The following is a 15,723-nucleotide window of genomic DNA, read 5'->3' as shown; positions in this document are numbered from 1 at the left end:
GCATCTGAGTTGGGGCTGAGGTGAGTGTATGAAAGGCAAATTAAACCTGCAAAAAAAATCTTACCAAAAACCACTGCCATTAAAAAAAATCAATTATGCTAATGATTTAATTAGGGGCATGTATATAAAATTGCACTGGTCTGTTAAACTAGTTTTTCTAATCCACAAAAGACCACAAAACTCAGGAATGGCTGATGTCTTAAGATTCTTACAGTCCTATGATTCTTTCTCATTAATTCAAACAACTTTTTTTGTTGTGTATGTGAGCTGGCAGGTACATTGGTCAACTGATAAGAGAGGGTGTTTGTGTTTGTGTGTGTGTGTGTGTGTGTGTGTGTGTCTTCTAGCTCTCCTTCCTCCTCATCAACTCACCCAGTGACTACTTTGGTGGATTAAGGGGAAAAGGAAAGGAGAGAATACAAGGAAAAGCAGGAAGTTGTCTGAAAAAGTTGTTACCTAGTGATTGGAAAATTAAAGAAACAGTTATTAAGTTCCTATTATGTCCAAAGCCCTGTTTTAGACATTGGGGATAAACAAAAGTGAAAAATTCCTTGTCCCCAAAAAGTTTGTATTCTACTGGGTAATGAGTGGTAGGGATTTAATATGGATTTCTAGAAAATCAATATGATAGGTATATACAAAATAATGCAAAGCAACATCAAGGAGAAAAAAGAGAATACTAATAACTGGGGAAATCAGGAAAAGCCTGTTATGGAAGGTATAGCCTGAACCTGTGTTTTTGAAGGAAGTTAGGGATTCCACAATGCAGAGGTGAGGATATGCATTCCAAACTTCTGGACCCTATTGAAAAGACATTCATTCAACAACATTTTTTCAACTAGAATTTAGTTTGAAAAGGCACAAAAAGAGTATTTTCCTTAAAGCCTTACAAATATGTAAATAAAAAAGTCAATATAAAATATATGTAAAGCTGGGTTAAATACACTAACATGAAAGGATAAGGGAAGATTATCAATAGGAAGTGGCAAATGAGCTGAGTCATGAAAGAAAGTAAGGGTTCCAAGAAATAAAAATGATGAGGGAGTACATCCTAGGAAGAATAGTTTGTATAGAATATGGAGTTCAAATGTCATGTGGGGAGCATCAATTAGACTAATTTATCTAGAAGATGGAATGTATTGGTAATATAGTATAATCAGACTGGGTGCTAGACTGAGGAGATTTGAAATGTCAGACAGAGGAGTTTGCCTCTTGCCTCTTTTGAGTCAAGAGAGAGTCATTAGAAGTTCTTAAGTAAGGTAGTGATATGGTCAGAACTATACTTCAGGAATATCGGTTTGGAGAGATAGAGACAGAGAGACACACACACACATATACACAGAGTGAGACAGAGACATAGAAGAGAAACTTAAATCAGGGATATAAATTAACTGTCCAAGTGAGAGGTGATGATATGAATTTGAAAAGAAGTTAGGGGTGAAATATAGGATGGAAGCAAAATATGATAAAACTTGGTAACTTGTTGAATATAGGACTGAGGAATGGGAAAGAAAAGGTGGATACTCAGGTTACAAACTAGAATGACTAAGAAAGAAGAGAGCCCTTGCCAAAGTCTTGAGGATCATCCACTGTAAGGGGATAGGATGGGACCTGAGTCATGACAGAAGTATGGAAATTAAAGACGGACCAGCTGAGAAGGGGTATTATCATTAGAAAGAATAGTATCACAAAAATCCAGGGAGTAAAATATATTCAGATGTCAGTTCTTTTTGTACCCGAGAGTGTAGTTCATAACTATCAGGTACTTTGAATTCATCAAGGGCAGCTAGATGATCTTTGCTCTCTCCTCATTTACTTTAAGTATCAACTCCAGTGGTGATTTCTGTTCTATCATTTCGAAAGTGAAGATGATTCTTCTTTGTAGATTAAAAATAGACTAAATTAGCATTGATCTTCTGAACTTCCTCATTGTTGTCAGTTATCATCATCCCACTTTCCAAGAAAAACATCTATCCTTTCTTTGATCCTTTTTTCTCTCAAGTAAAGAATAAACAAAAACTTTTGACTGTTCTTAGTTCCCTTGCCAACCTCAGCTCATTTTAAGCTTTAGCATTCCTGATAGTATTTTTTAAAGGACTGTGTCATATTGAAATATTTCTTGATCTGTATTTGACTTCATGGCTCATCAACCTATGGTCTGATGAAAGCTGTCCTAAGAGGAAGGAGACCTGAAATGAACTATTGCTTAGGTCCCTTAGATTTTTTTGTTTCTCTAGGACCTGGCAAATCACCAATAGTACTTTAGGTGGGTTGAAATGCAGGAAAAAATTGGCATTCTCAGTTCTTTCCAATTTTACTTCATCTTACCCTCCTACATGCACTTTCTATTCAAACTGGCTTAGTAGCTCCTTCCTACAACACTGAATTTTCTTAGGGCTTAAAATGATTACCTTTTGTCTCTAATCCTAAATCTCTCTCTACCTATTCACTTCTCTCACATGTTATATATATATATATATATATATATATATATATATATATATATTTATATGTATATATATGTGTGTGTGTGTGTGTGTGTATGTGTATATATATATATATATATATGTATATATATGAGATGCACTTACTAATAACTTATTGACTAACTGCCAATTTACAACATGTACTGTCCTTATAAAAATAAAGCCTTCAGGGGAGCTAGGTGGTGCAGTGGATAGAGCACCAGCTCTGGAGTCAGGAGAACCTGAGTTCAAATCCAGCTTCAGACACTTAATAATTTCCTAGCTGTGTAACCTTGGGCAAGTCACTTAATCCCCATCGCCTTAAATAAATAAAATGAAAAAAAAAATAAACCCATCACTTTATCTTAAAACCATGTAAACTGTCATCCTGAATTTCTCCTCTCATAGTAGTTTATAATCACTGCCCCTATTTCCTCTTCTCTCCCTCATTTTTTGACCCTGTGAAAACAGGATTTCAATCCTATCCCTCAAATGAAATTCTTCTGTAAGGTTACAAAAAACTTAAGTGCTAAATTCAGTGGTCTCAATCTTCTTGATCTTTATCTGGCTTGTGACACTTGTGACTATTTCCTCCTCCTTACTCTTTCCCCTCTGAGTTCTTGTGGTATTACTCTTTCTGCATTGTGCTCAAGATCACATAACTAGAAAGAGTCAGACACTATATTGTGGGGTTTTTTTTGGTTTTTTTTTTGCGAGGCAAATGGGGTTAAGTGGCTTGCCCAAGGCCACACAGCTAGGTAATTATTAAGTGTCTGAGACCGGATTTGAACCCAGGTACTCCTGACTCCAAGGCCGGTGCTTTATCCACTACGCCACCTAGCCGCCCCACTATATTGTTTTAAAGTGATATGGTCTTCTTATAGGATTAGTAATTTTCTCCTCTGTTTAGGTTTTTAAGCAGAGGCTAGATATCTATTTTTCAGATATGCTCCTGCTGAGATATCTTCTAATTTTCAAATTTTTTGATTCTGAGTTATTTTTATAATATTATAAGAAATGGGACAGATAAACAACTAAGGAATGAATGCTTTCTATGCATTATGAGAAACTTAAAAAAACCTAGATTTGATTTGAAGGAAAAAAGCACCCACTATCCACTCTTCCATTATGACCATTTCTTTCAATGTTTATGCAAGTTTTTCTAATTTGACCTACAATGCTTTCATTTTTACTCATCACTGATTTCACAATGTTGAATCATGAATTGAATATATATGAAATATTTACATATTTAATAGTCTGTTCACATCCTACAGTCAGTAATATTAAACATTATATATTAAAGGTTTTTTTTTTAATTTTCTCATCTAAGATTCCCAACCAACATTTTCTCCTATAAGATTTTTCAGCCAAGATCTCAGCTTTCACTTTATGCAATTTACAAATTCTTATGGTTGGGAAATCCTGTGTACCAAGCTAATTTTAACTTAAATCTATAGAATAGTCTTCCCATGTCTTTTCAGCACTTTTTTAGACAATAGAAATATCATTACAAGTGGAGGGGTTGTTATCTAAAGCTCCCAGAAGAAATAATTCTTTTAGATAGACTAAGTATTTCATTAAGTGCAAAAGCACTATATATTTAGGAAAGAATTAAGTGTCTATTTCTGTAATATATTTTAGTAGTTGCAGAAATCATTCTGTAGAAATTAAATTTTTCCTCCTTCCTCTTATCATTTAATAGCTTGCTTTGAAGTACACACAGCCAAAATGAAGATATGCTTTCTGACCAGAGGGTTTATATGGCTTGGAGAAGGGCCACATATACCCATTTCATCAAATCCACGTCTCAGCATTTCTCTTTCCCCAAGCTTTCATCATATCCATATCTAACTATGAATTGAAAAATAAATGGTCTCTGGGACTGAGTGACCTAGCAAACAACTGATGTGTGAAACTTGCAGAGCCATACACTTTACTGAATTGTCTCTCAGAATTGGTTTAATGAGATTGAGCCAGTAATTAACTTTTTTCCCAATTATCATTTTTCTAATTCAAGATTCAGCTACTGAATGTCAAAGAGAGGTGTACAGATCATTTAAGAGGTCAATAAAAATGTGACCAGGATCTTAATAATAGAAGGAAAAGTTTCTTAATTCCCCTGCCATATCCCTTTCTCATTGCATATGTTAGGTATTTATATTGTCCCCCTAAATAATAAACATGTGTGTATATTTGTATATACATATATGTATATACATACATATTATGTGTGTATATATATATATATATATATATATATATATATAGTCTATGTTTATGTAGATGTAGGAATAGTATAACTTTTCTTTTTGTCAAAAGGAATAAAACAAAATAATTTCCCTTTTTCATTCAACTTAGAATGAGAACTTTTTTTTCCACTGGAGCATTTTATTTGTATAGATGTTTTACACTCTTAGAAAAAAGAATCCCAGGATTTTTCCTCCTGTGTGTTTTCGTCTTGCTTCCTCATGGTCCATGATGCCAGCTGAGGTTGTAAGCACAATGAACCCAAACTGACGGGATGGTAGCAGATTATTCTGCCATTTTTCCAGATCTTTCAATTGAACATCAAATCTGGGGCTGATTACACCACACTTGTTTAATCTGCCCGTGAGGTTCATAACAATTTTTCCTGCTCTATGATCATCAATGATCTCAAATTCGCCAATGTAACCATGCTTCATCATCACAGTTAAGAACCGGATGATTACTTTAGAGCACGGCCTAATGAGAACCTGGCGTTTTCCTCGTTTTTCTGTATTGTTGATGCTTTTGAAAGCATCTGCCAGGACATTCATGCGCACCATGGTGGCGGTGCTGCAAGATGGTGGAAAGAGCAGAATGAGAACTTTTAAGAAACATTTATTTTTCTTGTTACAGTCTTCTTGATCTAGGATTTAACCAAATGATTTTCAATGCCTGTCCTTCTACTGAGTGTGAAGAAAACAAGCATTTGTTAAATACTAACTATGTAGCAAGCACTTTACAAATATTCTCTCATTTGATCCTCATAAGGTGAGGTAAGTGCTTTTCATATCCCCATTTTACAACTGAGGTAACTGAGGCAGATAGAAATCCTCCCTAGCCAGGGGATCTGAGACCAGATATGAACTATGGTCTTATTAACCCCAGGTTCAGCTCTCTATCCACTGGGCTAGCTAACTGCCATTTATAGGGAGCAATGTGATGACAAATTGAAGGAAGTGTTATGAGATAAAGCACAAAAGGTAAGGGGGTGCAAGTTGAATATGAAAGGCTTTGAATGTCCAGCAGACCAATTTAAACCAAACTCAATGGGCAATCAGGCATCTCTAAAGATTTTTGAGCATGATAATAAGACCAAGATCTATTAGTATTATAATATTATTCTGGCAGAAATATGAGGGATGAATTAGAACAAAGGGATAGTGGAGGAACTTTATATTCTTATCTAGTTATCTGTTTGTCAGTCTCTTTACTGCAAAATTCTAGTGATACTTCATGGAGATTTCTTATTAGAAACTTTGTTCTTGGATTTTGGAATTCAAAAAAATCAAGAAAATCTTTTCTGCAAAGTTAAAAAAATGAATTTTTCGATGGATACTGGCCTACATGTCAGTGAATGCAAAAGGCCTAACTCATTGTCGTAAATTCTATCTTGCTTAAAATTTCATTTCAGTCTAATTTTTTCATTATTTTCTCCCCACTTCAGCTTTCTACCCCACACTCATTATCTTTCCTGCTACTCTGGGATAGAAGTGGGGAATCTTTTTTTTCTGCCAGGGACCATTTAGATATTTATAATATCATTTGCTGCTATATTTGGTAAAACATTTAATTCACCCCTTAAAAAACTCCTAGATTTTTTGAATTTTGAGTCTGCCCTATCGTTTGCTGTGGCAGAATGAGATCACGGGCCTCCTACTGCCTGCAGGCTGGATATTCCTGACCCTTCTCTAAGGGTATCACTATCCTCCTATCATATAGTCTCAACCAAGGTATCATCCCTAGCTATTCAGTTTCTCTCCCTCCCCATATCCAATCAATTATCACATCCTGGTGATTCTATCTTTCTAATATCTGTCCCCTATATCATATCTCCCTTATCTCTTTGATATTTCCTCCATTTTTCTATTGCAACAATCTTCTTGATGGTTTCCCTGCTTCACGTTTCTCCTCATTCCAGTCAAACTGATCTCCCTAAAGGCAAGCCAGATCATGTCACCCTTTCCATTCCTAACCTATTCAATAAACTTTAAAAAACCCCTGTCACCTCCAGGATGAAATAAAAGATCCTATATTTGACATTCAAAGTGCTTCACAATCGGATCCTCTCTTCCCTTTCCAGTCTTCTTAATATTATTCCACCCACAGATTCTGTTGTGCAGGGACAGTGGTCTTCTTATTGTTCCTCACATAAGACACTCCATCTTCTGACTCTATGCATAATTTACCAGCTGTCCCCTTTGCCTAGAAGGCCCTCTTTCCTCATCTCTGCCTCCTGGCTTCTCTGATTTCCTTCAAATTGCAGTTAAAATATCACCTTTCATCAGAAGCCTTTTCTAATCTATTTTTTCCCTCCTTAATGCTAGTGCCTCCCCTCTATTGATTATCTCCAATTTATCTTATGTATGTCTTGTTGGTATATGGTGCTTTGTTTGTTGTTTTCTCCATCAGGCTGTGAAGTCCTTGAAAGCAGGTTCTATTTTTGACCTCTCTTTTCATCATCAGCTCTTAGTACAAGGCCTGGATCATAGTAGGTGCTTTGTAAATATTTGCTGATTGACTCATCTTTGATTTTGTAATGGAGGCTAATGGGAAAAATGGAAGATTTTATTATTTATAATCATCATTGCTAATATCATTATACATAGTGTTTCAAAATTTGCAGAGTCTTTATATATTATATTATTTGATCTTCACAACAGCTCTGTAAGGCAGGCACTTTTATTCCAATTTTAAAGATAAGAAAAGTGAATCTGGAAATCATTACAATATCTGTCCAGGATTCAACAACTAGCTTGAATTCAGGTTTTTTGACTCTGAATCCCACACTTGATCCACTGTGCCACACTATGTCACCTAAGATGCACTTTATGAATATTTATTCTCCATACAACTTTTTTTATTTTTAATGTTTATTTTCTCCAATTGCATGCAAAGATAATTTTCAACATTCATATTTTATTAGATTTTGAGTTCTACATTTTCCCTACCCCTTCCTTTTCCTCTCCTTCCCCCTTGACAGTGTGTAATCTGATACAGGTTATACATGTACATCTTTCAGGCAACTTTACTTAGAGACACCAATTAATAAAACAAAATACCAATAGATAGCTATAATCAATAATTTTATTTGGATTGGCTCCTTGTAAATTTATGTATTGGACAATACAATTCATCAGTCCATCAATAGACAGTTATTAAGCATTTACCATGTTCCAGTCTCTGAGCTAGTGTTGGAGATACAAAGGAAAAACAAACAGTTCTTGCCTTCAAGGAGAAGAATAATATTGTTAATTTTTTAAATTCTCCATTTCAGGTCAACTTAAGGGCAGTCTCTGATTCCTATAACTGTTACTATTCTGCCCCAAAAGTCCTTGCATCTACTTGGTATATTTACTACAGCAACTAGTTATGGACCATGGAGTCTAGGACACAGGTGCTGGTAACCTTTACCAGTTCTTGACTTTTAACTGCCCTGTAATCATTGCTCTAGGATTGTCTGTTTGCCTACTAGGGGAGCTAGGCTCTCAGTACTTTAATTTCACCCTCGCCTCAGATATTTGAGGATTAGTTCTATTTCTTTTTGGTTGCATTCTGAGAATTCCCCCTTGAAGGGAGGAAGCTGGGATAGCCAAAGTACAAATGTCAATCATGTTTGAAACAAGCTGTACAGACTCATCAACACCAAGTGGGTGCTTTTTTTTCCTCTCTAGGTGAATCTCACCCACCTCTCAGGTGGTCTGTTGCCACTTCCGGCACTGCAGCTTCCATGGTACTGATATCTTGATTTGATTGGCACAGGAAAAGAAAAAGATACAAGATATCTTTAAGATTTCATGTGATCTTGTACAGAAGGATAAAAGATAAAAACAAGGAAAGCCGTCCCAAATGCAGGCTGGTTAGGAAACGATTAAGTCGTAAGCAGGGACATTCCTTCCTCCTCAAGCTTCCCCTGCCACCTCAGACTCTTTGGATCTCCTTACACTGACCCTCTGAATGTTCTTACACCTCAATACTGACAGCAAGGAGAAGCTTTAGGGGTAGGGGTTGCTCTTTATCTATGCATAGATTCCAAATCAGAAGTACTATTAGGAAGTAATCAGAGTATATCAGCACCTTCTTTAAAATGGAGGGTAGAGGAAAAGCCCCTCCATCACACACACACACACACACACACACACACACACACACACACACACACACACCTGTAATATATACTGAATGTTAGTTCTAGAAGTCATAGAGTGATAATTTTCTTTTTTTTCCTTTGTAGCACCAAGCATGATGTTGATACATATTGGGCACATAGGTGCTTGCTGAATTCAGTGGAATTAAAGAAGCACAGATAGTAGAGGGAATATTGGCATCAGGACTAAGAATCTGGAAAACTTGGATTCAAATACTATATCTGACACTTAATGGTTACATGGCCAAAGACAATAATCATTTAATCTCTCTGAGCCTCAGTTTCTGAATTCATAAAATGGTAGTAACAACAATTAAATTACTTACTTCATAAAGGTATTGTTACAACCAGCTGAGTTAATAGATGTTAAACGCATTATAAAACTGAAAGTTTCCTATAAATACCTCTCATCTCAACATAATCATTACTGTCAAAGAATATCTAATTTTAAAAATTGTATATCTTATACTATTAAAGATTTTGCATTTATGATTTCTTCTTTATGAACAATTTATAAGATCATAAAAATAAGTCTATAAAATAAACTCCAGGGACATTAATAACTATTAAATGATAACTATTAAAATATAAGGATTATATATTTTGTGCTTCTTTTAGATGTATATCATTAAAATTTTCAGCTGCATGACCTGATATTCATCCTTTAATATCATCTACTTATCAAGTATCTCTGACCCTCTCTGCCCTTCCTCCACCACACTCTTTTATCCATTAGTACAAGTTCTTGGGAGATCTCAAAAGACATGTGGCATATTTCCTTTCCTGACCCCCTCAAATCAGGATGTCAGCTACCAGAGAAGTGTAGTGCTCTAGTTGGCCATTTGGGGAGGAGTTGTTTGTCTTTCCAAGTGACCTTAAAACAAATTCCAGGTTAACCAAAGTCTTATCATTTCTGGAGTCTATCAAATGCATTCCTAGGCAAGTGGCAAATATGCTATAAACATAATACCTTGGTTTCCAGTCTTCATTATTGAAGATTTTGTTCTGGCTTTTACTTTTAAAGAAAATATCCTTGCAAATAAGTGCACATTTACTGCATATTAAAATTTCTCTTTAATCTGTTGTTCAGTCATTTTTAGTCATGTCTGACTCTTTTTGATCCCATTTGGGATTTTCTTGGCAAAGATATCAGCATAGTTGTCATTTCCTTTCCCAGATATTTTGCAGATGAGGAAACTGAGATAAAAAGGATTAAGTAACTTGCCCAAGATTGTAATTTGGAAGTATCTGCAGTCAGAATTGATCTCAGGTCTTTCTGACTCCAGGCCCAGTGCTCTATCTGCCATAAATTGTTTCTTGGGAAATTTTCCTTTGTAAAGAAAGTATATAAAAATTCAAAAGATGAATAGAGCTCCCTGCTCCCCTGCAAATCACCATGATTATTTCACTTGTTTTATTAAAAACAAATCATTAGTGATAAAAATGAACCTTGGAATTTGAATACAAAATAGGAGAATTGAAAAGATATAGTTCCTCACCCTCCCTTTCATCATATTAGCTTTCTGTCATCTTTGAGTTGTTGCAGCTCTGACCTCCAGGTTTCATAAGCCAAATAATTTGTGTTTGTTTTAATTTTTTTTGCAAGTCGATGGGGTTAAGTGGCTTGCCCAAGGCCACACAGCTAGGTAATTATTAAGTGTTTGAGGCCAGATTTGAACTCAGGTACTCCTGATTCCAGGGCCGTTACTCTATCCACTGTGCCACCTAGCTGCCCCATGTTATAAATTTTAATGTATCCATTAATGGTAACTTCTATCTATGTACTGCTTCACTCACAAACCAGTTCTGGAGGTAGATGATATTATGCTGTCTACACTGATGCCATTTTATAGAAGCATCCTAATGGAAAAAAAATGGATCATGGAATCAAAGCTAGGTTTAGAATCCTAGTTCTAATTACTATAACACCTGAAGGATTTTGGACAAGACAGTTTAATGAAAAATTTATCAAGTTTCTACCTTATACAAGGTCTGCTTCAGGTAGGTAGTGGAGAATCTATGGACAAAGTCAAATATCCTGCCTCAGACACTTATAAACTATGTAAGCTTGGGAAAGTGATTTAACCTCTCTGGACCTCAATTTCCTCTTCTCTAAGATAATAATAGCCTTCACCTTATAGGGTTGTTGTGAGGATCAGATAAGGTAATGGAAGTAAAGAGATTAATAAATCTGAAATCACTTAAAGCACTATATAAATGTTAAGTGCTTATGATCATTGTCATTATTAACATCATGATTCCAGCTCTGTATCCCATGATGCAATGAAATTGAACCTCTGGGATATGAAATGATTCATCCCAAATCATACAGCTTGTGAGTGACAGATCTGTTTTATCTACTATGCCATGGTAATTTAAAGTCACATGAAAATGGGACTAGTTAATGGGTCAGAGAACCTGTCAGTTCTGACATTTATTGTCTATGATCTTGGGTATGTCAATGGATTTCCCTGGTCCTTAATTTCCTGATTTAAATTCCATCTCTGTACCCACATTAGAATCCAGGTTTTTACCTTACCTCCAATAATTTTTAGACTCTGATCCCTAAGGTCTTGCATACACAAGTGCTCCCAACAACTCTTTATCTACTGCCCTATTAGAAAATAGATTCCTTTAGAGGAAGACTTGTTTTATTGTTTTTTTCTTTGTTTCCTCAGTAGTTATAACAGTACCAGACACATGGATACATGCTAAGCACTTAATTGTCTGTCTGTTTTCCTTCTTTCTCTTTTTCAATCTATCAGTTTTCATTTCCCACAAAGCTACACTCTTCTGGATTTTTCTATCATACTCTAGAAAGCTCTTTAGCCTAGATCACTTCAGCTCTAAAACTTACAAAATCATACCTTGAAAGTATCTTCTTTCCCTGGGGTCCCTTTCTCTGACTGGAGTGTGTTATGTTCAATTAAGGGGACTGACCCAAGAAGGCATGCTTCCATTTTCCACCAGGCTGTTCTTTGGACCTTTTCATCATGTCCTATGCTGGATACCTTTTCTCCTCTACCTCCTTTTCAGTTTTTTTATGTACTATATTGTCTTTTCTTTTTCCATTTGCTTGAGAGCAGAGATTGTCTCCCCCCCCTTGTATTTGTATTCCCAGTGCTTGCCTGGTACAAGTATGTTCTTAATACATGTTTATTAATTACTTATTAATTATTAGTTAATTAATTAATAAACTATAATTTTCTTTCTGTCTATGGGCCCTCAAGTACCTTCTAGTTCTGGATGCTACCAAGATTTCAGGTCACATATGCATAATTAATGACAGAAAAAGAATTAGAAGCAGTTGAATGCTTTGCTTATTGTACCAATCTACCTTCTAGATCTAGTGTGTCCAGTGACTAATTTTTCTCATCATTTCCTAGGCTTCTATCTAGCCATAAAGTCATTAACCCTCACATATAAAGGAAATTCAGTCTATCACAAGGAGGTTAATCTCTTCACTAAAGAAAGGTCTCTGTTTATAACAATGTTGAGAACAGTTACAATAATTACATAGCTATTCATTCTTCATGAGGGGCAACATGGTGTGATAGGGAAAAAACTGCCTCTGAAACAGAGTAGCTACATGACAATTCCCAAATCATTTAACTTCTCCAATTGCAGGAAAAAGGTCTACCTTTGTAGATGAAATTTCCTCACCTGATAATTCCTTAGAAGATGTATCAGTTCTCATCCCTATCCCTTTATTATTAATAAGACTTCCCCCCATGGAGAATTTCTTTCCCCAAAGGTAAATCATACCTGACATTTGTTAACCTAAAGGAATTAATTCCATTAAGAGCATTGTCTACTGAGAAGTAATTCAAAAATAGAAATGGAACCAAAAAGAGATTAAATTTTATGTATACAATGGGATCACTCCTTGAAGGTCAACACTTGTGTGAACTATAAAATCAATAATTATCTTAGTGAATTTGAAAAAAATCATGATGGGAAGAAATACAAAGATGTTAATTGTGTGTTTAATAAAAGAAGTTATACTTTTCAATTCAAACTATGTTGAGTGAGATGAATCCTAATGAATTTTGCTATTTACATTTCAAATTACATGTCATTATCCAAAAGACATTTTGGGAAAATAGCTACAACTATTTCAGTTAAGTACCATCATCTACTATATGATCACAAAATTTTTAGGCTATCATTTAATTTTAGCAATTGTGATGGAAGAATGACCAGAAAACTAAATTATTAATTACAAGGTGATGTGGTAAATATTGTATTAGACTCATCAGTGAGTCAAAGTATCAACACATCAACTTTGGGCTTTGAAAATAATCTTTCTTTTTTTCTAAGTTGTATTTTTTCTAAGTTGTAGTATTTTTCCTCTTTTTGTTGCCTTTTTCCTATTTTTACCTTGTATTATACTTATGTTCATAGCACAATGACCTAAGTTCCTTGATGGCAAGAAGAGGTTTTTTAAACCCCAATAATAATTAATATTCTAGCACAGGTACCTTCAGATAATATGTACTTAAATATAATTTTGAAGAATTAAGCACAAAAAGTATTTCCATTTACATGACAGATCACAAAAAGATTTCATATAAAAATGAATCATTATTTCATACCTCTTGCTTTTTAAAAAATGCATAACAAATTCTACAGATTTGAAAATTGCTTAACACTGCTTTCTACTGAACTCGCTGTTCTTTTCTGTGCATTTAAAAATTGTTACATCTTTCCTTCCTTCCTTCCTTCCTTCCTTCCTTCCTTCCTTCCTTCCTTCCTTCCTTCCTTCCTTCTTTCTTTCTTTCATTCCTTCCTTCCCTATTACCAACTCAACTTTGCAAGGTAAATGATTCTTGATTTTAAACTTAACTCTTTTTTTCTTCTGCAATATTGTAATCCAAGATTCTCTCATTCTCTCTCTCTCTCTCTCTCTCTCTCTCTCTCTCTCTCTCTCTCTCTCTCTCCTACATTTTATTTTATCTGGGGGGAGGTGGCAAGAGAGTGGGGTTAAGAAACTTGCCCAAGGTCACACAGCTAAGCAATTATAAATTATCTAAGGTCACATTTGAACTCAGGCCCTCCTGAATCCAGGGATGGTGCTCTATTTACTCTGCCACCTACCTGCTTCCAAGATCCTCTCTTAAATATAATGCAAGTTCCCAAGTCTTATGTGATACCAAATAAAAGCATCTAATTTCTTTGTTCTAAACTCCTTTCTAGATACTAGCAATCTATAACTATCTATATATCTCCATGTAAATAAACATTCATATTTATGTACATGTTTATATATACACATGTATGTATATATATATATATATATATATATATATATATATATATTCCTTTTGATGTGTTGCAAACTTTCATTTTTGACTATTACATTTCTAGGGCTTTTTTAAAAAAATTTTTCCTTTCATGAGATGATTAGTAAATCTTTTATTTTGCTCTCTGAATCCAATTGATTTGAATAATTTTAATTTATGAGTTTTTCAATGTATTGAAATGAGTCTCTCGATTTTTCAATAATTTTGATATGGGTTAGTGTTTGTGTTTTCATTCAGTTAGTAATCTCTCCAACTTTTAGGGGCCCAGGGATTTTGTATCAGGATCAGGTATACTCACTTCCAAACTGTCTGATATGATATTTGGTTCTTTTCATTTTGTTCTGCATCTCCTAGGTTCTTGAATTGACTTCCATCTCCAAAGGCTTTTTGATACAGAATTCTGTATCATTTGGGCACTTTCTAGAACATTGGTATAATATTTTAGGAACCTAAGCAACTAGAGCTAAAGTTGTCTCAATTTGAGTACTGAGACACTAGAAAGTCCATATCTACTACTATTCCACAGGACTTTTTGAAGTCGTCTTTTTAAATTTTTTTTTATCACTCTAGAACTTTCTCAGTAGAGCTTTCAACTGTGGTCCACTTGGTATTCTACCACTATATTGATGGTAGCTTTGATGGAGGGATACTTTCCTATTTCTTTTGGGTCATTGGCTAACATTTTGCATAGTTTTCAAGTAAAAGATGATACTGTAGTATCTCATTTGATTTTGTGATCATTATTTGGTTTGGAGAGAACTTTTAAGGTTTTTTTTAGATTAAACTGGGCTATCTGCTTCCCATTCAGTCAACTGTCATGGCAGGAAGTTTAAATAGTGCATATTTTAAAAACTATTGCTATCTTTTATTTTCATAGCATTCCTTTTCAAAATTTCCCCGACTCTTCTCTATCAAGAAAGCCATCCCTTCTTTCAAAGAATAAAATGAAGAAGAAAAAAAGCAATTGAGCAAAATTAATGAACATATCAGCAAAGTCTATCATCTGCAATATTCTGCACCCACATTCACTTACATCTGCAAAGAAAGGAGGGAGGTGCATTTTATTTTCTCTTTATGACCAAATTTAATCACTATAGTTAGAAAGCATTCAGTTTTTGTTATTGCTGCAGCTATACTATTGGAGTAATTGTGTGTATTATTTCTTTATTCTTTTTACTTCATTTTGTGTTGATTCATGTGCCTTTCCATGTTTCTTTGCTTTTTTCATGTTCATATTCATCATTTCTTACAGCATAGAAACATTCTATTACATGCATATTGTATCATAATTTCTTTAGTCATTCCTCAATTGATGATCCAGTGGGAAGTTAGGTGGCACTGCAGTTGGAGTCAGGAAGCCTCATTTTCATGAGTTGAAATCTGGCTTCAGGCACTAATTGTATAACCCTGGCAAATTACCTAACCCTGTAACTTATGTTTCCTTACTTGTTAAATAAAGAATAAAAAAAAAAACACTCCTGTGTCTTTATCAAAAAAAAATCTCAAATGGAGTCTTAAAAAATGTGAAACAACATAACAAATGGAATAAATGTTTATGAAA

The 15,723-nt window shown here is 34.7% G+C and overlaps 1 protein-coding gene across 1 annotated transcript; it reads right to left on the bottom strand.

The window, feature by feature from the left end:
- Positions 1 to 4,873: 4,873 nt before the first annotated feature.
- Positions 4,874 to 5,275, bottom strand: LOC141514879 (small ribosomal subunit protein uS8-like). Its single transcript, XM_074226034.1, has one exon. It carries the CDS (start codon positions 5,273 to 5,275, stop codon positions 4,874 to 4,876), a length of 402 nt encoding a protein of 133 aa, XP_074082135.1.
- Between the last annotated feature and the right edge of the window lie 10,448 nt (positions 5,276 to 15,723).

This window comes from Macrotis lagotis, chromosome 1, assembly GCF_037893015.1.
Source record: "Macrotis lagotis isolate mMagLag1 chromosome 1, bilby.v1.9.chrom.fasta, whole genome shotgun sequence".
Taxonomy (NCBI): Eukaryota; Metazoa; Chordata; class Mammalia; order Peramelemorphia; family Peramelidae; genus Macrotis; species Macrotis lagotis.
The sequence above is the reverse complement of the archived record's forward strand: the minus strand, read 5'-3'. Positions and strand labels throughout refer to the sequence as shown.

Bases quoted from the DNA above. Each gene is read 5' to 3' on its own strand.
- LOC141514879 (XM_074226034.1), bottom strand. From the start codon at position 5,275: ATGGTGCGCATGAATGTCCTGGCAGATGCTTTCAAAAGCATCAACAAT.